Consider the following 27,734-nt stretch of genomic DNA (forward strand, 5'->3'; position numbering starts at 1 on the left):
CCAGGTATTGGCATCCATCTCCCAACCTTTTGCATTCTTGTTCAGTCATCCTGGCAAGGTCCTGAGATTTCATTAGGTGAGGCCCTTTCAAGCATATAACGGCAACCTTGAGGTCTAGAAACTTGAAAGCTGGGATCCCAAGGAAGCTGGATCCTGGGCCCTACACTAGATGAATTATGCTTTCTATAAGCTCCTAGCCCTGCCCTTTCTTAACAAGTTATTTTCTCCCACTCTGAGTTTGTCATTTGTTTGTGTTTTTCCACCCTCCTAAAACACAATGAAGAAATCATCCATCACCACTGTGCAAGTCAAAAGGGAGGTTTAAATCAAACCATCCTCAACAACAATGACATTAATTATGCTTTTAAGACGATTTTACTGCTTCCCTTCCCCCCCACCCTCCCAGCCCAACACACAGATGCACCCCCATGCCACATCTGTCTGAACAATATCAGAAAGATTTATGTTTTTTTTCCCCTTCCCGTAATTACAGACACACAAGCCTGGGCTCCCTTTATCAAAATACTTGCTGAGCAATCACACTTTCTCACTGCTTTCTTCCGCTTGAGGTTTGCATTGACAGAAGCCATTCAAAAAAAAAAAAAAAGGAGGGGGAAGCTGAAGAAAAGAAATGACTTTGAAAAGTGTTGAATCAGGAACTTGTTTGTTGCTTCTGAAGTCTTCTACAAAGAATTTGCTTGTCAACAAATATACATATATTCATAGGTGAAGTACCTGCAGGGAAGATTCATTCTTGGGGGGAGGGGTACCCAGGAAGAACCATTTGAGGGTGCACTGGGGAACTAGGGGGGAGATCCGGGGGGGGGCTAAAGTAAAGCCTGTGATCCTCTGAGTTTCATATTCCAGGATGAAATTTAATGAGAGTGGTGGGAAGAAACATGTGCCTTTCTCAAATTCCCCCAAGAAACCATTAAACATGTTTTGGTTATTCTGGAGAAGTCTGGAAAATGAATTCACATCCTTGTAGAAGCTCAAACTCTCTGGCACTTAGAGGAGTTCTGTAGGCTCAGCTAAGAAACACATTGGCAAGCAGAACTGGTCCTGGTGCAGGCAGGTGAACAAAGGGCTGTCTGGATTAGGGACTATGAGCTGTCAGATCCAGAAACAGACACAACATTGCATGTCCTTATAGTTGGAGCTGAAGCCAGAGTGCAGCAAAAGGTCTTACCTTGATCAAGAAAGGAGACAAGGGAAGGCTACACTTATGTATCCATGGACTGGCCAATTGAGAGGCATCGCACTACCATCCAATCATAGGAGACGATGCTGCATACTTCTACATTCCTGTCGGTGCTTGAAAGGACTCTGGGCCCTGAGCCTGCACCTTTTTTTTTACTGGGCTGGGCACAGCATCTTAGTTCAAGCCTCTGATCCTTCAGTACTTTTCCTTTCCTTTCTCCGCTAAACTCCGAGTGTGACTTTCTCGGCCTTTGCTTCTGGCCTCTTAACTCTCTTGGTCCCCAGCGATCGGATTTTTACCGGCTTTGCCCCTCTGAAATCACTCTTCTTTTTACTTTGTAACACAGGTTTATTTAATAAACAACAACAGTAAAATAAAGGGAACAGAACAAAATACTAGAATCAACCACGAACGCCAGAAAGTCAAAAAGGAACAAAGGGATGTAGGAAGCTGCCTTATACTGGATCAGACCACTGGTCCATCTAGCTCAGTATTGTCCACACTGGCTGGCAGCAGCTCTCCAGGGTTTCAGGCAGGGCTCTCTCCCAGGCCTACCTGGAGATGCCTTTGGTGACTGAACTGGGGACTTCTGCATGCAAAGCAGATGTTCTACCAACTGAAGAATGGCCCTTCCCTTATTAAGATATCTACAAAACAAAACAATTCCAAACACTTTGGACATATCCAGTCTTCCTAAATTGGATTCTGGGTCCAAAAACCAAACAGACACTGCCACTTTTCCATCAATAGAGGTAAATCTGTACTATTAGTTATTTTTTCTTTGAGCCATTTCTGTTAATTTATTCATATGTCCAATTTTGAGTATTTGTTAGTTTCTGTAGAAAGTAGTTGGATATCCCCTAATGTTCCTAGTACATCAGAACGTCTTGTGAAAATGCAATGAACCCTCTCTTCTGCCATTGTAAAGAATATTCGAACTATCACACTGGACTGGATACACACATACACACAAAGAAAATCCCACAAACAAAGCTGTCATGAATTTACCGCAATATTTAGGTTGCAATTCTATGCTCGCTTACCTTAGAGAACTCAATGGGGCTTGCTTCTCAGTATAGACTTATATAGGGTTACAATGAAACCATTTACATGAACTAATGATTTTTTTTTCAATCAACACAGGCAAAGAACTAAAGCTCCACCTCCAGGCTCGAAATAATGGAATCCCTGCTCAACCCCCTCACTGGCTTCTAACATTTAACCAGGCATGCCTCACCTGTTTGCAAGCTAGTCTTTGCAGTCATGAGGACTAGGAAGTTGTTTTCCCTCGCAACTCCAAATTCCAAAATCTGGGCTCACAAGTTGCAAGGAAAGGCTGAATAAATACTGCCCCTGTTTAGAGCTCCAAAATCCTTTGGCCAAATGCACATGAATGCTACTCACAAAGAATACCTGAGAGGTCTGGCCATATGCATTGCAGTGCTTCCAACCCACCCCCAAACCCATCAAATCTAAATTCCATTGTCTGTCCCTTTGCTGTGAAGGGAGTTCAGTCATCTTAGTTAGATCGCCATCAAAGAGACAAGCACGGATCACAGCAGCATTATTACAAGGCGAGAGCAAATGTATTCCTTTTTTATTGTCAAGATAGATTTGGCTCAGGCACTGAAATACACCGATAGCAAAAGATGTTTCCTCTTGTCTCTTCTGCTTCAAAAAGAACATGGGGGACGCCAGCTCAACTGCTAGTCTTTCTTGCAGTGCAGGCAGCCGACAGGCGAGGCCAACACAATACAGCAAATAATGTCAGAGCTATTGGCGGGGCAGGTAGATGGATGCTCAGGGTTAAGTCAATCAGGCAAAACTTTGCACCGTGCTGTCCAAATTTTCACACCAAGAAAAGCCAAATTCAGAGACCAGCTATAAATTATATTATGACTAGGGCTGCCAACTTAAAAGAATTCCTAATTAGTCAGGCAACACCATCATCATCATCATCATTTTAAGGGTAATTATTTTTAATGTATGTACTTATAAAAACAACAGACAGCATCTTAGAAGAGGCATTCCTACACACTAACAGAGGAGAGAAGGTCTCTTACAAAACGGTGCCTGCTGTGACATAGGAGCACCATCGAAATAACAATGGACGCCTTTCCCCCCAAAAATGATTGCTTTATTCACATGAAAAGGTTGGCAAATAGAATCAGTGAATTAACTGAGTAAAACTAATTTGATTAAACAACTAAGATTTCTTTCAATCAGGTGACAGCCCTAATCATGCAAGGAGGGGGTAAACGGCAGGGGATGCACATGTGCTTCATCTCTCCCATTCAATCCCTGGCATTGCCCAGACTCTGACAAGATCCAGGAGAGCAGAAGTGGTGAACTTGCGGCCCTCCAGATATTGTTGGACTCCAACTCCCATCCGCCCGAGCCAGCGTGGCCAACGGTCAGGGATGGTGGGAGTTGTAGCCTCAACAACATCTGGAGGGCCTCATGGTGCCCTCCCCACGCTGTAGAGAGCTGCCATTCAAAGTAAACAATACTGAGCTAGTTGATCTAGCAGTTCCTTCTAACTTTACCCTTACTCATGATGAATATTAAGTGTTGATATTTAAATAATTTATTTGGACAGGAGACTAGAATTTATGAAAAGCACAGGAGCCCTGAGAGGCAAGTAACTCAGGTCCCCCCCCCCCAAACTCTGGAGATTTCACCGGCTATTACAGTGGTAATGATAGAGTCTGATGAATGCTAATGCTACTCCAAGTAGGTCCATTGAAGTTAATGAACATGACTTAAGTCCACTAATTTCAGTGGGTCTACTCTAATACTGAATACCACCTAATGTCTCCATTTATTATGATTTGGTGTGAAGACTCCCAACTTTTCAGCTTATCCTTCTGGTTACTTTCACTTGCCTACACAGTTGTGCTTTAGCCTGTTCATCAATAACCAGCCTTGTTCAGGGCCTACACAAGAGAGTAATGCTGACTTATATTAAATAACAACTTAACAATTGTGCAGGCGAATGTTCATCATCATAAGGCCTAGCAACTTACTTTTGAAAAAATAACATTTGAGATATCCCAATGCTACACCACACCAAATTTTGTACTTCCCTGTACTATATAAGAATTGGAGGGGGGCTTGGAGAAGGAGGACACTGAGAAAATATGGAATGCCCCCCAGTTAGCAGCTTTCCTGTGGCACCCAAAATGGAAAGTGAGGATGTGTTGCAAAGGACCAAAAAGGCCTCCGCCTCCCCCCATTTTGCAACATAATTTTCATGACATCCCCGTACAGTAGTTGGCAGCCACCTTTGCCTCCTGTGAGCAAAGGTTGCTGGGTAATTGCAAGCAGACACTCAGAGCCATCATGCCACCCTTTTAAAAGCAATTCTATGAAAGGAGCTGAGGGTGTCCGTACCTGGAGCTTCAATGAGTTGCTTGTAAACGCTCAGGAAGGCTGCTTCAGCTTCTTTGCTTCTTTTACTAAGAGCGACCACCTGAGGGGAACATTAAAATAATAGTCACAAAAACAATGATACAGGAGCAATCAAGGAACAGATATTATCTTCAATAAAGTGGTGCTTTTGGCTGAGACATCGGAAATCTTGAATATGCGAGGAAAGTGGTACAACGTTTACTCCAAGTGTGTTTACCAGTGAGAACCCAAGGCATTTGGGTGCCTGAGGCAGAACTGCCCCGAACGTGGTAAAATGTAATAAATTAAGAAAAGCAATTTGTTTTTAACAAATGCCCCAGAATCGGCTTCCAGTCTGCAGTGGGGCATAGGAGTTAGGACACCAAGAAGATAACCCAAGAGGAGAAGGCTTATATTCCTGTCCCGACACTGAGACAGTCACTAAGCTCACCTCACCTCACAGGGTTGTTGTGAGGATAAAGGAAGGGGGACAGGAGGAGGACAGGGAGCTATGTCTGCCTCCCTAAACATTAAGACAAAGGCTACAGTTAGAACTAGGCCCTCTCTCCTAGGCCCTGTCGCCCTTTTCCTGTCAGGGCATTAATTTACATTACAATATCACAGTGGCTTTACACCACTTTAAATGGTCATCAGTTCCCTCTATATTAGTAATGCTCCTTAGCCACCTTCACAATGTTACAGTTCCCTAGGCCTAGGGAGAGGGAATGACTGCTAAAGTCAGATTAAGTTTCTAGTCCCTGTGCATATGCCCAGTCCCTCCAGCATCTGATTTTGCCTATTGTGAGAGACAGGATACTGGGGCAATTCAAAATGGCTGCTATTCCTTCATCACTGTCTGATTCCCTTTCTTCTCTCTCGACCTGAAAAGGGGAAGAGAAACTTTTGCCACAGACCATATAAATCTTTCTCTCTGTTGTGCTTTTTTGTGATGGTACTCACTGGTACTGTAATATTTGCAAGATTTTAAATGAACCACAAATGCTGGTTAGAAGGAACAAACTTTACTTCACAGTCTGTTGCAGCATAACGAAGAGCTCTACTTTCCTTTTCCTACTGGTCCCACCCCCAACAGATTCCCCCATACAATTACTTCTAATTCCTTGAGTTCCTACTCATATTACAGGTACCAAGCACCATCACCTCTTTTTTTGCTGCCATTGGCAGCCATTTTGTGCTGGTGCCAACGACACTTTTTTTTAACCTCAGTTTTTACCAAAAAAAGCACTATATTATATATGGCTTTTTAGATTATTATGAATGTCTGTTTTAATGCTTTTATATTGTATGTGTTCCTGCATTTGTATAGTGCTTTGTGAAGGTTTTTTTTTCTTAAAAAGGAGGTTATAAATTTAATTAAACATAACTTTTTGCAGAGATCAACTTTAAAACATGATGGCCATAAAAAAAGAAAAAAGGACAAAGCATCTCTTTTGAAAAAGAAGCCAAACTCATGGGTGACTTTTTAATCCCATTTCAGGGTTTTATTTAAGCATGCTAGTAAAAACAACCACCAATTTGTTTGTTTTTCCAAAGTTGGGCTTCACATTTGAATAAAAATGGCCTGCTCCTCCAGTAAGAGTGCTTTGGTATGGTCAACCTTTGCAGCTGGATCCAAGATTGCCCAGCTTTACAGAAATGCTGATTTTCAAACAATATACTCCTCTGTGCTTAAACGTATTGGGGCTGGGGGTTGGTGTTGAAGATGGCTGACACCCTAGCACTTTTCCTTTTCTCTGTAATCAAGGTAGTTAGCAAAATCTCACTCTAAGCATGTAGTGCTTCAAATCCCTTCCCTAAAACTGCCATTCAAATTGGCAGGAAGACCCAAGAAATAATTAGTCTCCTCTAATTAGGTGCCAGACGTGCAGGCCGGCCTCCTCTTCAACCCTCCTCTGATAGCCAAATTCAAGGGAGAGGAAAAAGAAAAAACTAAAGTCCATGTATTACACCCCAGCACATGATACTGGGATGCCAACAGTGCACTAGCCCCTACCTAGCCATATTCCATTCTGTCCCTTTAACAGCTTCAAAGCAGGCTGATGATCTGCAGAAACAGAGTCCACTGCCCCCCCCATTGCAACACTGGAATTGGGCAAGGTTCATCCATTGAACCTGTGCCTGCCTCAGGCGGTCTTAAAGGAACAGAAGCCCAGTTCTGAATGCCACACAGCATTCAATGCAGTGACTATTATTAATTTACTAGTATTTATTTGTTATTGTTTAAAAGATAGCATTATGCTGCTCTTCTATCAAATTGCCAGAGCTACTTTTAGGCATGACTGGATACAAGAAGAAGAAGAAGAAGAAGAGGCCTCCTAACAGTATGGGAGAAATCCCTCCTGCAGTGTGACAAGATTTGAAATAGTTCATCCTCATAAATCCCACCCTCCAGGCTTGGTTATTGGCACATCTCCTTTAGGGGTATCATCAAGAGTATCAAGATAGTGCAGCCTAGGACAGTGAGCAATGTGAAGATTCTTCAGTGACAAGATTTCTAGATCGTAGAGGTCATCTAGTCCAATTCCCTGTTCAATGCATATTATTATTATCATTATTGTTGTTGTTGTTGTCGTTGTCATCTTCCATTTAGTTCCCAAATTTCCTCCAAGGAGCTTGCAACAACCTTGTGAGGTAGGCTAGGTTGAGAGACTGTGACTGGCCCAAAGTCACCCAGCAAGCTTCATGGCTGAATGGGGATTTGCACTCTGCTCTCCCAGGTCCTAGTCTGACAACACCACACTGGCTTTGCACCTACAGTATTTATTTTATTTATTAGATTTATATCCCGCCCTTCCTCCCAGTAGGGAGCCAAATAAAGGACCACCCTCTGCTTAATACCTCCAGCAAAGGGCATCTCATCACTTTCCCTCATTCTTACCCCTTTGTTGCAGTCTGCTCCATCTTCCGCTTGATAGCACTTCAGGTATTTGAAGGCCACTATCACGCTGCCTCCCTTTTAAATCTTCTTTTCCCCAGGCTAAACAAACCCAACTCTTTCAGCCATTCCTCCTGGGACTTGGTATCCAGATCCCTTTCACCATCCTGGGTGCTCTTCTCTGGACAAGCTCCATTTTGCAAATGCCCTTCTTAAAAAGCTTTCTTGAAAGTCACCTTGGACATCACTATTGAACTTTTCTTACAATCTGGCTATTCAGGGGGGAGTACTGGGTGTGCCTTCCGTATGCTCTCAACCAAGACGTAATGATGAGGTCGCGAAGGCTTAGTAAGCACCCCACATGAACTGGGTATTCACCCTAGAAAACATCATAGGATTCTCTGTGGAATGCATGGATTCCATGAAGGATGCCCAAAGGTAATCCTCAGCAAATGAGTGGAAGTGAAAAGCGTTCTCTGAACACTGAAATTCCTTGATCTAGAGCAGGGTAGCTAATGTGCTGCTTCCAGATGTTTGTTGGGCTACAACTCCCATCATCCTTCACCATAGATCATGCTGGTTTTGGGTAGAGATATTAAGGCCTGGAAATGAGGAGGGACACATTCCCCCCTTGAATTTTCCAGGTTTTTTTTTCTGGCCTTCACACCTCTAGGCTGGGGCTGATGGGAGCTGGAGTCCAACAACATCTGGAGGGTTCCATGTTGGCTACTCCTGGTCTAGAAGGCATAAGCAAAGACCTTCTAGGTTAAACCAAAGGTCCATCTACACCAGCATCCTCCCAAACAGATGTCTCTAGGAAGCCCACAAGAAAGACATGAAAGTGACAATCCTCCACTGCTCTTGTCCCTCCCTGTCCCTGCAAACTGCCTCTGAACACGGGGTCATCATTTAGCCCATGTGGCTACTGACAGACCCATCACTCTTCATGCCACATTTTGTACTGCATTGTTTTATTACATTTATAGCCCACCTTTCCTCCATGGAGCTCAAGGTGACATACATTGTTCTCTCCTTCCCCATTTTATCCTCACAACAACCCTATGAGGTAGGTTAGGCTTGCCCAAGGTCACCCAGCAAGCTTCATGGCTGGCGGAGATTTGAACTATGTTCTCCCAGGTCCTAGTCTGACACTCTTAACCAATACACCACCTTGGATCTCATTGGCAGCAAATTCCACCAATCAGTCATGCGGTTGTGTGAAAAAACACTTCCACTTGTCAGTCCTGAATCGATGCATTTGTGGTCAATATTAATTCTGATTACTTTGGATTATAGACCCCTACAACAAGACCCCTTCAACCAGACACTTCAAGAAGTGTAAAAAGGGGGGGAAATGAAGGAGTTGGATGGCCACAGCTATCTAGAGCCTCACTTTTCTTTGTGAGAAAAGAAATGTCCTTTCCCTGGACATGATGTAAATCCAGAGGAGACGGTGCAAACTGCAGCCCATTTTCCATTCCGTGCCCAACTCAGCAGCATTCAAAATTGTGCCCATTGCTTTGGGCAAAATCTTTAAGACTCCTGTAATGTGACTGTCATAAAACTTTAATATGCCTTAAGTAAGTGAAAATTGTATTTTAATGCCATGGTTTAAATAAAAAATCAAATCCTACCGTTTTATTTAAATATATCCCGGGGGGAGGGAGGGATAGTCCTAAGGAGATGGATGCCAGCACCTCACATCTTCTCAACTAGTCAGGGCAGCCAATGTCTTTAAGGAGAATGTTGGCTGGGAAAAAGCACACATTTTCCTTTCCTGGTTTCCTCATTTTCAGACTAAATAAGTCTCCCCACTCCTGGATTCAAATTGTCCCCAGAATGGATGAGGCATAACAAAAATTCTTCACCACGCTAGTCAGATGGCACAATGACCTTTCACTCTATGATACCAAGGCCCAGGTCTATAAGAGAAGAATTTCCACCCTCCCCTTTCTCTCTTTTAACACTAGTACTTGGGATCATTCTGTAATGAAGCTGATTATCAGAAGATTCAGGACAGACAGAAGGCATTCTTCACCCAGTGGGTGCTTCCAGACAGAAATTTATTATGAAATCGATGCTGCTCCAAACACCCAAGATTTTTGCACCATCTACATGAAGTCATCCTCATCCAAATGCCAGTTCGTAGTTTTTCTTTGTCTAATCCAGATTTATCCATTCTGCAGAAAATCCCATCAGTTAAAAAAAAATTACATCTGCAGTCACTACTGGTGTGGAAGCTCATTAGTGCATTTTTATTTTATTTAGATATGTGGTTTGTCACGTGCGTGGTGACGTTTCAGTGAGTGGTCTCCTAATTCTGTTTGCTTCTCACCTAAGCAGAATGAGTGTACCAATTTTCCCCAAATGCTGCCTACACAAGACACACAGGACACGTTGGGTATTACTCCTTGGGGACTGCATTTTTACAAATTATTTATTACATTTCTATGTAACCTTTTTCCTCCAAGGAGTTCAAATGTTTTGTACGCAGTTCTTGCCTCCCAATTTTATCCTCACAACAACCCTGTGAGGTAGGTAAGGTTGAGAGACAGTGACTCGCCCAAGGTCACCTAATCAGTTTTATGGCTGAGTGGGGATTTGGTCTTACAATCCAACACTGTAACCATCACACCTCACTGGCTCTCAATGGCAATACATACATTGGACTAAAAAAAAAAAGATAATTTGCTTTACTCTTGTGCAAGCCTTAATATCAGTCTTGCACAAGACCTCAATATTGCTTTTTTTAAATGGAAATAGGAATCCCCCCCCAAGCCTCCATTTTGGGAAACTTGATAATTAAGGCTGTTAATGTTTGCTTCTGTCCTCTTGTACACTGTACGGAGCAGAAAACAGTATGGCACTTGGGTCTCATCCAGCAGGGCTCTTGGAGAAGAGCTGTACCTCAGTGGTAGAGCATCTGATCTGCAAGCAAAAGGTCCCACGAATTTCAATTCCCATCATCCCTGGGGAGGTTTGGGAGAGATCCCTGTCTAAAATCCTGGAGAATTGTTGCCTATAAATGCAGAGCAGACCCTACTAGATGAACCAACAATCCATGAGTTGGTATAAGGCAGCTCTGTCTGTTCTTAAAAATCCAGGTAGGAGAACTTCCTGTGCATCTGGGCACTGCCTGGAAAGGAGATGGGCGTGGAGGAAGGAAGGGAGATGAAAACCCAATAATGAGAACAGGCTCCCTCCTCTCACTGGCATGTCCCAGTCTCTCTATCTAAGCTGGCTCCAAGAAAATATCTCACAGGCTCTTAACTTTTGCAAAACATTTTTGCACCCCTGCTAAGATCAGAACAACATGAATGCAATCTCACAACGTTACCATTGCTCATTTATGAATTATTTACTTTGGTTAAATCTGCAGCATCCCTCTGTAAACCCAGAGAATTTTCACAGCTTTATGTGTCTCCAGTTGTAATTAAAACTTTGTTCAGAACTTTGGTCAAACTTTGTGTCAGCCATGATGGATGTGCCACCAGACTCCCAGAGCATAGCCCGTTCTTTCTGCTGAAATCAGAGAAACGTCATCCTGTCATCTTTCAATTCTCACATCAAACCAGGGACTGAAACAAGACACAGGAAAAAGACAAATTCCCCTCCCCCCCCAAAAAAAGAATTCAGGTGTTTATACACCTTCCAAGCTGTTCAATTTATTGTAAGGTAGGAATATTAAAATGAGATTCTGAGGATATGGAGCGGGGGTGAGTGTCCTTGCAGATCTGAGCTAATAATGACATTGCCAATAGCAGGGCCAAATCAATAATGCAGTACTAGTTCTTCATGCGGTAACCTCCCTTTTTCAGTACTTTGGGGAACCCTGATAACAGCACTATTTCCCTTTGCTGTTCCTCTATCCACAGCATTCTTTGTAGCTGTGTTAAAACAGAGCAGCAGCTTCAGCAGGAAGGGATTCTGAGGAACTAAGACAAATAGTGGTAACGAGAGAGGAAGTTCTAAGTTTAATGGACAATATAAAAACTGACAAATCACCGGGCCCGGATGGCATCCACCCGAGAGTTCTCAAAGAACTCAAAGGTGAAATTGCTGATCTGCTAACTAAAATATGTAACTTGTCCCTTGGGTCCTCCTCCGTGCCTGAGGACTGGAAAGTGGCAAATGTAACACCAATCTTCAAAAAGGGATCCAGAGGGGATCCCGGAAATTACAGGCCAGTTAGCTTAACTTCTGTCCCTGGAAAACTGGTAGAAAGTATTATTAAAGCTACATTAACCAAGCACATAGAAGAACAAGCCTTGCTGAAGTAGAGCCAGCATGGCTTCTGCAAAGGAAAGTCCTGTCTCAGTAACCTATTAGAATTCTTTGAGAGTGTCAACAAGCATATAGATAGAGGTGATCCAGTGGACATAGTGTACTTAGACTTTCAAAAAGCGTTTGACAAGGTACCTCACCAAAGGCTTCTGAGGAAGCTTAGCAGTCATGGAATAAGAGGAGAGGTCCTCTTGTGGATAAGGAATTGGTTAAGAAGCAGAAAGCAGAGAGTAGGAATAAATGGACAGTTCTCCCAATGGAGGGCTGTAGAAAGTGGAGTCCCTCAAGGATCGGTACTGGGACCTGTACTTTTCAACTTGTTCATTAACGACCTAGAATTAGGAGTGAGCAGTGAAGTGGCCAAGTTTGCTGACGACACTACATTGTTCAGGGTTGTTAAAACAAAAAGGGATTGCGAAGAGCTGCAAAAAGACCTCTCCAAACTGAGTGAATGGGCGGAAAAATGGCAAATGCAATTCAATATAAACAAGTGTAAAATTATGCATATTGGAGCAAAAAATCTTAATTTCACATATACGCTCATGGGGTCTGAACTGGCGGTGACCAACCAGGAGAGAGACCTCGGGGTTGTAGTGGACAGCACGATGAAAATGTCGACCCAGTGTGCGGCAGCTGTGAAAAAGGCAAATTCCATGCTAGGAATAATTAGGAAAGGTATTGAAAATAAAACAGCCGATATCATAATGCCGTTGTATAAATCTATGGTGCGGCCGCATTTGGAATACTGTGTACAGTTCTGGTCGCCTCATCTCAAAAAGGATATTATAGAGTTGGAAAAGGTTCAGAAGAGGGCAACCAGAATGATCAAGGGGATGGAGCGACTCCCTTACGAGGAAAGGTTGCAGCATTTGGGGCTTTTTAGTTTCGAGAAAAGGCGGGTCAGAGGAGACATGATAGAAGTGTATAAAATTATGCATGGCATTGAGAAAGTGGATAGAGAAAAGTTCTTCTCCCTCTCTCATAATACTAGAACTCGTGGACATTCAAAGAAGCTGAATGTTGGAAGATTCAGGACAGACAAAAGGAAGTACTTCTTTACTCAGCGCATAGTTAAACTATGGAATTTGCTCCCACAAGATGCAGTAATGGCCACCAGCTTGGATGGCTTTAAAAGAAGATTAGACAAATTCATGGAGGACAGGGCTATCAATGGCTACTAGCCATGATGGCTGTGCTCTGCCACCCTAGTCAGAGGCAGCATGCTTCTGAAAACCAGTTGCCGGAAGCCTCAGGAGGGGAGAGTGTTCTTGCACTCGGGTCCTGCTTGTTGGCTTCCCCCAGGCACCTGGTTGGCCACTGTGAGAACAGGATGCTGGACTAGATGGGCCACTGGCCTGATCCAGCAGGCTCTTCTTATGTTCTTATGTTAACACTGCTGAGCAGTGTACCTCAATGCACCGCAGTGAGGGTCAACAAATTCTAATGCACTCTGACTAGCCAGGGAAACTTAAAAATGTGGTAAAGGTTCAAGTTGGGATAATTTAGTAAATCTCTTTTCTGCACAGGGACAGGCTTTGCAAATGCCCTGAAACACACACTGAAGCCACACCTCTTCACCCCCATGCAAGCAACGTGCATTCTGGAAGAGAACCCGGCTGCAAAGACCTGCAGGCTTGACACAAGTTTTTGGTCTGTCTAAACAAAACCAGCCAAAACAGAGCAAGAACAATGAAGGGTCATGTGGCACCTAAAAACTAACACATGATGATGATGTCATTTCTGTTACAGTATATACTATAATGCAGTCTTCACCAACCGGGTGCCCTCCAGATGTTTTAGACTACAGCTCCCATTGGCCCCAGCCAGCACTGTTGTCCACAACATCTAATAAATGTGTTGACTCTTTCAAGGTGCCACAATACTCTTTTTTTTTAATAAAAGAAACAAAACAGGATTCTGCGCTTTAAAAAGGAAGATGCTATGCCTGTATGAGTTATGCCTGAACTAAAAATCAACCGGATTCTCCCATCCAAAAAAACAAACAACTGTGCTGTGGACAGGAGTTAACAGGGATTCTTGTGGATCTTTTGACGGTGGGGTGTACATGGATTTTTGGTTCTCAACATCTCCCCCCACGCAGATTCTTTCTTTCCTTGTGGTGGGGCCAGGCCAGATGGGAGTTCAGCTATTTCCAGCTCCTTCTCAAGTTCAGCTAGGGAGAGGAAGGCACGGCAGAGGGGAAAACAGTCTGCCACAAGCTCCAGGAGCAGTAAACAAAGGTCTTCCTTGTTGCTTTGAAGCCCTGATAGTGGTGGCAGAAGTATCTATCAGGAAGTATCTATCAAAGGGTTCTCCTGCCTATCCTGGACCGTATTCCAGAAGTCCTCTTGCATTTTAAGCTCTGAATATGCAGTTAAAATCCCCACAGATCCTGACACCGTTTGAACCTGGCAGCGATGTTATTAGCAAGTGGTTGCCACCAATCCCAAGTGGCCAATTCGATAATTATCCAATGAAGTCCATCCCCAGTGCAGTCATAGCTAAGCCAATCTATTAAATCTAGAAGGGGTCCTGGGTGGGGGAGAATATTTCTCTTTCTTTCTTCTTTAGTTTTTTCTTTTTTTGCTGCTCAAAAAAGCTTGCAAACCCTCCACACAAGACTGAATTTAAATTGCTTGTCATTCAGAACAGAAGCTGTACCAGTCATTTGTAATTCACAAGCCACCTGAGCAAACTGCCTTCTCTTCATCGCTGCTCCTGGGCATTGGAGCACAAAGATCAGCTCTGTTTCCCCCCCTCCCTCCCCCCTCCTATTATTAGTGTTGCATAAGGCAAGGCCTTTTTTTAGCATCCTAGCACACAGCCACACTTTTTCCTCGTTCCCTTATGCTTCCAGAGGGAACAGAATCTTTGCAAATTGTGCTTTCATCAGTTTCCATCAACAAATAAAATTGCCCTCGAGGAGTTTTATTAAAAACCACAATGCTGGTCCAACCATGCGTACATTAGAAAACAATCAGGCCTCAGTGCACAAGTGCACCTATGAAGGAGCCTTTCGGATTTTACATCTTTACATATAATGGTGATCCTGGCACCATTCTAAAAAGATCCAGCTAGCTGGCCAGTCAGGTTATTACCTCCACAGGCAAGACCAAAAGAACATGATTCAGCAGAAACAGAACATGATGGGAAATGTAGTTTTATAGAGACTATGCTATAGTGCTGGTGGGGAACCTCTGGCCCAAAGGCCTCATTAGGCCCACCAGGTCTTGCCACTTGGCCTATGAGGCTGCTTCTGCAACGCCACACATCCCTGTCCTTTACCTGGAGGTATATGGCATTAGGTGCTGGACAGGTGATGCCATGGCACCAAATTCAAAAAGAAGAATCAGGAACACATTCCAAGTGAGCTCCTGATGCTTTCCAGCTGCTGTTCGAATTTGGTGCTTTTTGAATTTGGTGTCCAATTCAAGCTGGAAAGGAAGAAATTTGGAGCACATTTAGATTGTGCTTCCAATTCTTCCTTTGAAACCATAGCTTGCCATTTGAATCACTTTATCTCATATGTCAGGTGACTGACAGGTAGGCGGGGCCAGCAACCAGCAGAAGGTTGTCCAGCGGAGGACTATCCAGTTCTGGATCCAGCCTTGCTGCTGGATTTCTGTTCTCCGCTCCTGCCCTAAAGCAAATCCACTGTAAAGGTGGCCTGAAGCCTTGAACTGGGAATGTCAGCAGCTACACCATCTTCACTGCTTAACTGTGGCAGTTGACGAGGGTGCTGCCAGGATCACCCAGAGGGCATGAGCCCCAGGTCTTTTGCACCAAACCCTCCTGACCTTCTCCCCCTTTTCTGGAAAGCTGACAACTTTTTTAAAAAGACTTTCCTTACAGCTCAGCTGGGTGTGCTGGAAAATGCAGTGCCAGTGAGACCCCAGCCACTCAGCATCTTAATTTGCAAAGGGCGCAATCCACATACATTGTATTGAGCCCAGAAAACTTGTAGATACCCTATTACTCAGAGTAAGCCCTGACAGCAGGAGTTGTTTCTCTCCCCCCCTCTGAAAGTCAGCCTAAATTTGCATCTATACACATAAATTAGCATAGGAAAATGTTGTGCAAATTTATGTCATGGACCTGTACTCTGCATCTTTTAAGAACCTAGTGACTCCCCAGGGGTGGTGCAGGCCTCATAACATAGGGAAAGGCTGCATGGTTGAGGAAATTCAGCTTGCTAACCTAGCAGTTGTCAGGCGACCCACAAGGCGCCGAAGAGGTTTCAGCTGACTCTTGACATTTTAATAACTCTGGCTTGGCTCTTCAGCCTTGAGAACGTCATCTCTGAGTCTAGAGTAGCATTCCCCAACCCAGTGCCCTCTGGACAGTTTTGGACGACAACTCCCATCAGCCCCAGCCAGCACAGCTGATGGGAGTTGCAGTACAAAACATCTGGAGGGTGCCAGGTTGGAGAATGGTGTCCTAGAGAAAATCATAGAAACCTGCAGTTGGAGGGTGTCTTGTAAGCCATACGATCCAGCTGTGTGCTCGATGCAAGGAACCCAGACCTACAGCATCCCCAAGAGATGGCTGCCCAGCCTCTCCCTGAAGACCTCCAGTGAACAAGATCCTAACACCCCTTTAGGTAATTGGTTCCACTTAAGGTCCCCAGATACTGAAGAAGACTATTTTTTATTTTTGCATGAGAAGCTCCACCTGCTGAAATTCCCTCCTTTACACAGCTATGCAAAAGCCCCTTTCCTCTTTAGCATCTCACCATCCTAAATTCACCGTCAAGCTGAAGTTTCTCCTAATGTTCAACCAAAATCTACCTCCCATAACTTAACTTCATGAGGTCTAAAAAGAGGAGCTGTTCCTTTGGGAAACATTCATGGGGGTTCACACAGGTCTAACAGGATCATGGGTGGTATTAGTTGTTAGTCCTACTCAGAGTAGACCCACTGGAGTTAATAGACATGACTAATGTAGGTTCATTAATTTCAGTGGGTCTACTGAGTAGGACTAAGTTGAACACAACCCCATATATTTGCCTGGTTTATGGCTCCTCCATAGCCACAGGTTCCCACTTCCGCCCTCAGGTTTATATGCTACATGCTCTCAGATGTGAACTGATGGATTAGTGACCGGTATTTTACCTGCGTTCTTTCTTACCTCACTCTCCTCATAAAGTTTTTTTTTAAAGTTAAATGTCACACTGTAATCTGGCATTCAGTGATTAATGAATTAAAAAGCTTGCTTGCTTGCTTCTTTTTTTAAAGTCCAAGTTTCCTCTGAGCAGTGTAGCCCCTTCCAGCTATTTTGCAAGTATGAAGCTGACTGTGGTACCTGCAGCTTCTACATAACGAGTCACGAGCACCCAAGAAACCTGTGGGCCTGAGTTCCCCATGGAGAAGTCAGGCCAGAAGTTCTCCAGAAGGGTAACTCCAGGTGTCACTTTGCAGCTGTTTGGAAGAACCAATGGGGCAAAGGTACCCAAATGTTTTTACCTGTGGGCCATTTGAACATTCCTGAGGGTCTTGCCGGACCAGTTAATGATTTTTCTGCCTGTTGTAGCAATTGCAATGCCCTGTGCTAGACGTTGTATGATTTTTAATCATATCTTTCTTTCTTTCTTTCTTTCTTTCTTTCTTTCTTTCTTTCTTTCTTTCTTTCTTTCTTTCTTTCTTTCTTTCTTTCTTTCTGCATATACACATACATACATACAACCATATCATAAAATATCAGGGCAGGTGAATTCCAGAGAATTCGAATTGTAATAAATAAAATACAATTTAAGAAGTAAAAAAAGCAATAAATTTTTTTTTAAGTATGAATATTTAATACAATGGATGTGTCAGCTCCCATCTTAAACCCCAAATGCACAGATATGCCACAGACCACCTGAATGAAGCTCATGGAGCACGGACCACAGTTTGGAAACCCCTGCAGTAAATAGTGTATGATGTTATGGCTGCCATGTGGAGTCCTTTATACCACACTTGCCATTACACAAACCAATGCATTTTAACTCTCTCTCTCACACACATACCATTGGAAACTGTGGGAGGACCCCCCCCCAACTCTCTTAAAATTGAAAGAAACTAGACCCCAAAAGGCTTCTGGTATAGTCAATTTCACCACTCTGTTGACTAGCATGGGAAGTAGGGAACAGACTGCAATGCGGAATCATCTTTGCTTTACTTAGGAATACTCTTGCACCCCTTCAGCCACTTCCCCTTTCTTTTACATTTGCAGTGATCGAGCTACTAGGTCTAATTCCACGAAGGGCAGAACTAAAGGAGAGTGGGAAATGAGAGGGCTGCGCAGCATCAGAGTCACTTTTCTCTGCATTATGTTACTCCTTAATGTTCTGAAACACTGAAAAACTGAACCTCAACTAAACCTTGTGAAAGTCACAAAGAGACTTGAACCAGGGACTCTGGCAGGAGAGCCCAGGCACCTTCGTCTCTGCACCACCAGGGTAGCTCTTGGGCCAAAGGAGTTATGAGCCTGACCTTCAACTGTGCTGCAGTTCCATTCAGGTATTGGTCGGAGGGGTTGATGCAACTCATCAGTCCAGGCTGACCAAGACTGCATACACACAACATCTTATTCTAGAACTTATTCTGAGTTCCGACTCAGAGAGAGGCTCGGAGGGTGGTAACAAGAACTAGGGCCTTCTCGGTGGTGGCCCCTGAACTGTGGAATAGTCTCCCTGATGAGGTGTGCTTGGCGCCGACTTTGCTATCTTTTCGGCGCCAAGTTAAAACCTTCCTCTTTTTTAAGGCATTTTAATCTAATTTTAATTTAGTTTTAAATTTGCTATAATTGATTTTAGACTTTTCATTTTCTTATATGTGCTCTTGTATGGGTTCTTATTGTATGTATCTGTATTTTGCTGTAAACCGCCCAGAGAGCTATGCTAGTTGGGCGGTATAAAAATCTAACAAATAAATAAATAAATAAATAATCAACGGAGACTTGTTTTTTTCTACATATTCCACACACAATCTACAGCTATTGCATATTTTTTGCCCCTGAAAAGCGCTTCATGACAAATTGGTTTCACCCCGACAATAAAAGCTCATTGCAGATTGATTCTGCATCACCCTGCAGCATGTCCATTTGAAAACAGATGTAGGAGGTCCTGGCATTGGGGGGTGTGTGTATCCACACTTGCCCAATGACGTTCTGGGTGGGCGTATGTCAAGATCGCAATCCCCACTTCCTGCTTCATTCACCTGGGGCATAAGCAGGGGGGAAAGGTGCATACAACCTAATCAAGGGGATGGCCTTCAAATGCCTATCAAGTAACCGCACCCACCCTTGTGGATGGCAAGATCCAGAATCGATCTAGATTGAAAGCAGCATGCCGAGGGACAGCATGAACGATTCCAGGTTGAGAAAAACTACATTTATCTGCCAAAACATAGCCCAAGTGACCCAGGGAACCAGTAGGAGCCTGGTTGCTTCTATACAGCTGTTGCCCAAGGCTTAGCGGCTCAGTCTGAGCAATGTCTCCCTGCTGAACAGCTTTTTCCTTGCCGCTCTGGAACCTGGTGGCTTTTGCCCGTCTTCAGCAACATCATCTGCCTCTGGCACTTTGCACCATCTGCATGCACAGGAACTGCCCCTTCTTGGGCCACGAGCTGAGATTGAATGCATCCCTCCCTACCCATCTGACCATGCTGTGGTCCATCTGAGAGAATAAAAACTTTCTGTATATTCCACATTGTTGCCTATGCCCCGTGAAATCCTGCTCAGGAGGAGCCAGCAAAGCCTCCTCAGCCCCCTCGCACTTTTATACATCAAAGTATCATTAACTCCCCCCCCCATCTCCACCATGCACACCAACTCAAGGTGAGAGAAAACACAACCATGCTCCACAACGACGCGAGATTGATGAATTACATTTCTGTGCTGGGTCCTTTCCATGGCTGGTGACTTTCCAACAAAGCAATTATCACCGTAGAATGCATAATGGCCTAATTAATTACTACTGTCAGGCTGGCTTCTGTGCTATGATTATACCTTATCAAGCCAACTTTCTTATTCTTTTTTCATAAAAAAAGCAACATTTGGAAGCAAAAATATTATAATTGACGGGTTAAAAAAAGAGTTGCATGCTCGCTCTCCCCCCTTTATCTCTCTGTTGCTATTCTCCCCCAGATCAAGGAATAGTTAAACACAAACAGATAAAAAGCATAATAATTCCCAGGTCTAATTGCAACTGAAGCAGGATTTAGATGCATCAAGCTTGCTTCAGTTTCCCCCCCAAAAAAACCCGGACTGGTGACAATTATATTTTAATTTAAATTGTTACTCAATTTTTTTTAAAAAAAAAATCAAAAATAAGGACAAAGCCTCCTAAATTCTAATAAGTGCCCTGCTATCCAGGGAGACTCCAGAAAACTGATGATTGGAGGGGGCTGCAGCCCTCCAGATATTGTTGAATTCCGGCTCCCATCACCTTTGGCCATTAGCCATGCTGGCTGGGACTGATAAGATGTGGAGTCCAACAACATCTGGAGGGCCGCAGCAGGTTTCCCATCCCTAGTGATGGTGATGTGCAGCCGACAGAAAGGTGCATCAATTCTTGGTTCTCTCCTTTTTATTAATGCCATTATAAATACCAGCTGTTGGGATGGGTGTGTCTGTCACACTTCTGCACACCGAAGGGCCCTGGTGCAATTCGCAGCACAGCCACTTAAATGGGTATCAGGCAACAAGGCCAGGAAAAGGCTCTGCCCAAGATCATGGAGAGCCAATCAGAGGAGCCAAGATGGTCCAAGACACACACCTATCAGGAGTATCCATACCTTAGTGGTGGCACGCCGGCTTTCTGTGCAGAAGGTCCCAGGTTCAGCCCTTGGCAATAAGATCTGCGCCAGCAGCTGGAATTCCCAGGAGGCTGGCAAAAAGAACTTACCATCACCATCCTTCCCCGCATTTCCCTTTTTGCTGCTGCTGGTCTCCTCTGGAGGAGAGCCGAGGGACCCAGCGGTAAGTCGTCTAGCCTGGTGAGAGGATCCTCTCCCCTCTGAACTGAACATAAGAACATAAGAAGAGCCTGCTGGATCAGGCCAGTGGCCCATCTAGTCCAGCATCCTGTTCTCACAGTGGCCAACCAGGTGCCCGGGGGAAGCCTGCAAGCAAGACCTGAGTGCAAGAACACTCTTCCCTCCTGAGGCTTCTAAGCCAGGTATCTGAGCCAGGCTGTTGAGGCTCCTGGAAGAGCTCCAAGCCAAGGACCTGGAGCTCTATTGCCCACCTTTCGCTTTGTACTTCTGCATTTCAGTCTAGATTATTTCTTTTGTAATACTGAACTTATTTGGTGTCTGTTAAACTGTTGGCTTTTGAATTCTTTGTTACGTTCTGTAAACTGACTGCTCTCCTTTACCCCAATGCTTTGTATTTCAAATATTAGTTGTAAGTCGCTTTGGGCACAGCTGGCAGTGGAAAGGCGGCATAGAAATGCACTTGCCCAATCAATTTCTAGTTAAAAAGGCAATGAATGATGGGAATGACCTCTTCCTGAAACTTTGCAAAGCTGCTGCTGCTCAAAGGAGATGATAGCAGTCTGACTGTTTGCTTGTTGACAACCTGAACAGAAACACTCCACACTGTGACGTCCAGCTGCAGGCACCACTCAGAAAGTGCAAGCACTGATGAGCAAGGTGAGGAAACGTAGAGGGGGAGGCCGTGGCTCAGTAGTACAGCATTTGCCTTGCCTGCAGAAAGTCTCAGGTTCAATCCCCGGCATCTCCAGGTAGGGCTTGGAGAGACTCCGCTTGAAACCCTGGAGAGCCGCTGCCAGCCAGAGTGGACAATATAGAGCTTGATAGACTAATGGTCTGAGTCAGTATAAGGCAGCTTCCTATGTTCCAAGAGACCTCTTGACTTGGCAGAAAGTTTTTTGAGGGGGAGGTATAGGCCTGTGGGGTTCATGCTTATGAGTGTGGGAAAGGGAGGATTACTAGAGGGGTGGCAAAGGGCTAAACCTCCTTCTTCGTGCCCCTTCTTTGTTATGTTATGTTACGGTTTATCTCTAGGCCACCTTTTGGCCAAAAAGGCCACCAAGGCGGCTGACACGCCAATAGAAAAACACAAATGCAAAATACAAATTAAAAACAATACAATTTACAAAATTTCAAGCCAACAAAACTAAAATTTGCTTTGTAAAAAGTCTCAGATCCCCTTTCTTCCAAGAACTATATACTTTGGGCAACGCGCCATCACAGCAAAACCCACAACAATGGCAGAGACAACAATAAAGCTCCTCAGTCAAGAGATTTTAATTTGGCTCATGTTCCTCTAATACGCTATGTACACAAGATGGCACTGTAATAAATATGGAAAGCAGTGTCTTCGCCCATATGAGTCTCCTCATCCCTTTAGGTGAGAGGAGGGTTGCCTCAGGCCTGGGGGTTGGCAGTGGCCCTCTGGGCTTCTCCATCTGGCCCTTGGAACTCTCCACAGGCCACACCCATCACTGGCCCTGCCTCACAATGTGTTTTTGCCTGCCTGGAAGGCATCCTCGAACCCTGAGTAATGCCCTGTTTGCCTGGATGGAGGATAGAGAGCAGTGTTTGTAGACAGTAGCCTACTGTGGAAAGGTAACACTGGCATTTGTTGCTCCACTTACCACTTGCAACGTGGCCCTCAAACAGTTCCTCAGAAGGAAATGCAGTAGTAGTAGTAGTAGTAGTAGTAGTAGTAGTAGTAGTAGTAGTGGTAGTAGTAGTAGTAATAACTATCATCATTTTAAAATTTGTTAGTTGTCTGTTACCCAAACTTCTCCACGTGACTTACAACGCAAATAAATATATTGCTGTAGTTATGCGCTTTCAAGTCGATTACGACTTATGGCGACCCTATGAATCAGTGACCTCCAAGAGCATCTGTCGTGAACCACCCTGTTCAGATCTTGTTTCAGGTCTGTGGCTTCCTTTATGGAATCAATCCATCTCTTTTTTGGCCTTCCTCTTCCTGCTTTAGGCCTCCTGGGCAGGAAGCGTGTGTCCCTTGCTCAGCCTGCCATCACTCCCAGAGGTGAGGTTGATAGCTTTCCCAGATAGGACTTTCTCCATGGTGGTGTCAAGGCTGCAGGCCCCTCCGCATTGGAGGCTCAGCGACTAATGTTTTAGACACCTTCGAGAGGAGCATGAAGACAGTCCTTTCCCCCCAAAAAACCACTCCCAGCGGTGTGGGAAATGGCCTCAATTTAGAGCACAGCAACATTGTTTTTGTGAGGGCTTAATGGCTGATGCTTTCACTGATGAGTTGTTTTAATGACTTTGTCACCTGCCCTGTGGCCATGTAGAAAAAGGAAGGCCAGAAATGAACAGAAACATTGCCAGGTTGGATCAACCTGACATTTCTCAGATCACCTGTTCAAAGTTATTATAAGTATTTTTTTATTTACTTTATACTCTGCCTTTCCCCCCAAAGGAGCCCAGGGCTGCAAACAAACAATAAAACAATGAAAACATCTTAAAAACAATTCCAATACAGATGTAGACAGGGATAATAGTTTCTACTGAAAAGCCTTGCTGGAAGAGGAAAGTCTTCAGTAGGCACCAAAAACACAACAGAGATTGTGCCTGTCTAATATTTCTTAGGGGAGGTGCCACAACATTAAAGGCCTGCTTCCTATGTTGTGCAAAATGGACCTCCTGACAAGATGGTATCTGCAGGAGGCCCTCACTTGCAGAGCACAGTGATTGACTGGGTATATAAGGGGTATCACGGTCTTTCAGGTTTCCTGGTCCCAAGTTTTATAGGGCTTTGTACACCAAAACCAACACCTTGAACTTAGCTCAGTGGCTAATTGGCAGCTAGTGAAATTCTTTCAACAGTGGGATAACACATTGATGATATCTTGCCCCCATGAGCAGATGAGCCGCTGCATTTTCCACCAGCTGCAGCTTCTGGACCAACTTGAAAGGCAGCCACACACAGAGTACATTACATTAATCCAGCCTGGTGGTTACCAGCACATGGACACTCCTAGCCACTGAGGTCACCTGGGTCTAGTACCAGAGATGGATCCAGGAGCTCCTGCAGACTATGGATCTGCTCTTTCAGGGGGAATACAACCCCCTCCAAAGCAGGCACATGTTCTCTGGCCACCATCATCTGTTTGTATCAGAGGCAGAGTAACAGGAGAGGCCTCACCAGGGGAGCCATCGCTCTCCCCCATCTCCCAGACTGTCAAGGCCAGAGGATGTGGCCTTACTAGACTCCTCCAGTTTACTGGAAACCCCTCCAGTTTAGAGGGCACTACTTCCATGCCGCAGGAATAACAGAATAGGGCTGAAAAGTATCATCAAAATGAGGCCACACTGAGGATTCATAAGAAGAAACAACTTCAGTAGAAATGGTTTCTAGAGGGGGAAACCAGTTATCAGGGCTGCTGCTTCTGGACCAACCTCAAGGGCAGCCCCACACACAGTACATTGCAGTAATCCAGCCTCATGGTTACCACTGCATGGACAACTGCGGTCAGGCTATCCTGGTCCAGAAACAGACATAGCTGTCCTACTAGCCAAAGTTTGCCAGCCAAAGAGACACTAACATGCACAGTGCCTGACAGCTGACTCAGGCAGTTCCTGGTATGGGAAGCTAGAAAGGCCAATACACTACAAGGGCAATGGCTTTTAAAAGAACAGACAGAGAGAGCAGAGGCAAGAGGAGGCTCAAGCCAGCCAGCCATCATAAGGCTTCAGGAGCCTTCAGCTGAAGCAACAGCTTGCCCACAGGGAGTCCCAGCCAGTGCTGACTGCTTGGAGCTCTCCAGGGTGCTGACAAGCTGCCTTTTGCCTTGGTTGGGATCTGGCAATAGCTACCCTGACCAGACTACCAGACTTCCCTTGCCACAACCCTGCTCTTTGAGATGTGACTTTTATCCTATCAGGGAGTACCCCAGTGTCAATCCAGCTTCCTCTGGGACCCGAAGCCAGAAGAAAGATCTGCCAAGGGACAAAGACCAGTCTGGACATTTCCTTTTGGAGGCTGAGATTTCCAGCACCTCACGAGGCCAAAACAAAACTCAACCCTGCCCCAATTTATACCAAAGACAGCAAATATTTGATACCAAATGTTGGCAATTCTAGTTCAAGGCTGCATGTTGTTCAAATTCAATTTTATTTTGGCTGCTGTTAAAAAGATAAATGAATCAGTCTTATCCTTTGGATAATGTTATTCCTGATGGGATACATAACAAAGATCAGCTGCAAAAGAGCGCCTCACTGAGGAGGAAAGAAAAAAAGGGTAGGAAGGCTTTAAATCACTTACTTTGCCGAGATGATGATACTGAATAAAATAAAATTGCTGTGGGCCCTTTTGTCATAATACTTCCTGACAGGCACAATGAAACTCTGGCAAAGTTCCTGATATTAGAAGCCAAAGGACGTTAATCTCATTATAACTTTCTCAAGGAGTCCTTTGCCTGTCACACCACAGGACACCAACGCAATCTTGTTTCCAATGCTTGATAGGAATCCCAGCCGAGTTTAAAGAAGCAACAGTTACCAGCTGGTGTGTTGTGGAGGCATAGGCAAAGCTGGTGAACCAAGAATAAACTCCCAACGGGGGCAGAGGGAGAGAACAGCTTGGCAGTAGCATGGTGGCACATGTGAAAAAGGATCTCAAATCAATCAAAAGCTGAATATGAGTCAGCAGTGTGATGTGGCGGAAAAAATGGCCAATGCAATTTTTAGGCTGCAATACCAGAACTTTTTTTCCCCAAGCATGCTTCCCACACGGGATGTAGCATTGCCACGCGTTGTTCACTCACTTTTTACAGGGCATCCACAAAACACCATCATCCAATCATTGTCATTCTGGGATTTTCCCTGCGCGGCTTCTGCTGAGTCTCAGATTGCAGAAAATCCAACTTTTCTTTTCAGAAGTACGGAAGAGGAGCGCAGTCTGCACAGGAGTAGGTGCCTTTTTTCTGTCTTTTGAAAAAAGGCAGGATTTTTACATGGGCAGTGATGTATTGGACAAAATGAACCTATCACTCTCCTCAGCACACATTCAGTATAACTATGGTAGTGGGTGCCAATTTATAACCTAGTTTTTGTTCTTTTATTGATCTTTGAATTATTGCGGAAACACTTTTCTAGCTATTTTTGTTTTAATGACAGAAAGGCCTGTCTTGTCCGTCATCCGGTCCCCCACAGTGGCCGATCAGATGCCTAGAGGAAGCCCACAAGCAGGGCATGAGGGCAATAACCTCCTCCCATTACTGTTTACCAGGGACTAGTAATTCAGAGGAATGCTGCTTCCGATCTTGGAGGCAGCACAAAGCTATCATGACTAGCAGCCTTGGTCAGAAGAAGGTCAAGTCCAGAGCCACAGGCAACCTCCTCTGAATTGGAGTATTGAAATCTGACTCCAGTTTGAAGTCAGGAAAAAAAATAAAAAAACATTGGGGGGAAAAGGAGTTGGGTAAAAGGAGAAACAAATTTGGCAACCAGTCTTACTATATTTTAAGATGGACAGTTGTGGCAGGGTTTATGCAAAAATATTTTTTTAAAAGGACAATCCTCCAGCAGTCAGTACACCAAGCTTTAGCAATTTGCGAATCTCCTGCCTTCACTCCATTGCACTGATGCTCAGACTGAAAATGTTTTCAAGCAAAACTCGACAGGGCTGAGAGGAGGCAATTGATTTTAGATGCCGGGGCCAGAAGAGGGCAGTTTGGAGGTTGTGCTGTTTTCTGCCCTCTGAACTGTTTTGTGCCTTCAAGGTAGATTTTTTCTGGAGGGGGGTTGGGAGAGTTCCAGCTGGCAGAATGGAGAAACTGAGGCACAGAGAAGGTTGAGACAGAAGAGGAATAGGAGAAGCTCAGAACAGATTATAATTTCCTTTGGGAGGGCGATTTGTGTTATATTCTGCCTTCTACTTCCACCCTAGAATTAACAAACTGCTCAGCACAAATCACAGACAGGGATAATCTTTATATAAATATTACTTCTCTTAAAAAAAAGTGGATATGCCTCCCTATCTTTCCAATTCATAAGGTCATCGTGCATGGAAGAATTTTTAAGATTACCTGTAGCAGAGCCAGCTCTCAGAAGCCGCCTGGGCAAGAACCAGTGTGAGGAAGTGGTTAGAGTGTTAGACTATGACCTGGGAGACTCGGGTTCAAATTCCCACTTGGCCATGAAACTCCCTGGGTGATCTTGCACCAGTCACTGACTCTCAGCCTGACCTACCTCACAGGGCTGTTGTAAGGATAAAATGGAGACAGGGAGAAACATGTACGCCACCGTGAGCTTTGGAGGAAAAGCAGGATATAAAGGCAATGAAAAAATAAACTGGGAGCCATCAGCTCAGCACATGAGCCACAGAACTGCTGATTGGAGCATCTCTATAGCCAGCGAAGCATCCTCAGGATTTGGCCTGGCCCTGCCCACCCAGACTGGCCATGGCACCCTCCTAGATGTAAAGGGACATAGAAGGCTTCCTGTTTGGCCTGGGACTTTGCCTGGGCAGCAACAGCCTCCCTAAACCCCTACTAAGTTAACCTCTTTGTTAAGTCAACCTGATACAGATGTTGCTTTACTGTGGATTTGGGGATCTTTCTTTATGGACCAGCATGGCTCTGTTTGGTCTTCCTGGCTCCTGTGCACCTTTCTTTTCCTCCTCTCTGCTCTGGCTCCTCTCCCTTTTCATTTCTCACACCTGCCTACAGCTCAGCCTTGACACCAGCACAGCTTCCCCTGCCCAGGACTCCTCAGAGCCCCCAATCAGTGGAGGCTGGTGGCTCCGATGTCAGTAGGGCAGTGAATCTGCTCTGGACTTTAGACCAAACTTTCAAGTGGCTGTCCAAGGTGCTGAAGGGGCTTCTTGAACGCCTGGACTAAAACCCAGAGCGGATTCACCACCCCACTGACATCAGAGCCACCAGCTTCCGTTATCCCCAATAATGGTAATAATGGAACATGAGAAGTATCAGACACCAGCAACCAGATCCAAGCACTTTATTCTTTGCATCAT

At 44.6% G+C, this 27,734-nt stretch overlaps 1 protein-coding gene across 1 annotated transcript in view; it reads right to left on the reverse strand.

Moving 5' to 3' along the window:
* Nucleotides 1-27,734, reverse strand: part of CUX2 (cut like homeobox 2) — a 274,563-nt gene that overhangs the window by 57,593 nt on the left and 189,236 nt on the right. The window contains exon 4 of the mRNA XM_061603094.1: nt 4,595-4,673. Within this exon, the coding sequence (XP_061459078.1) occupies nt 4,595-4,673 (79 nt within the window). The remainder of the gene's footprint in view (nt 1-4,594; nt 4,674-27,734) is intronic.

This window comes from Rhineura floridana, chromosome 19, assembly GCF_030035675.1.
Source record: "Rhineura floridana isolate rRhiFlo1 chromosome 19, rRhiFlo1.hap2, whole genome shotgun sequence".
In the NCBI taxonomy this organism is placed as follows: domain Eukaryota; kingdom Metazoa; phylum Chordata; class Lepidosauria; order Squamata; family Rhineuridae; genus Rhineura; species Rhineura floridana.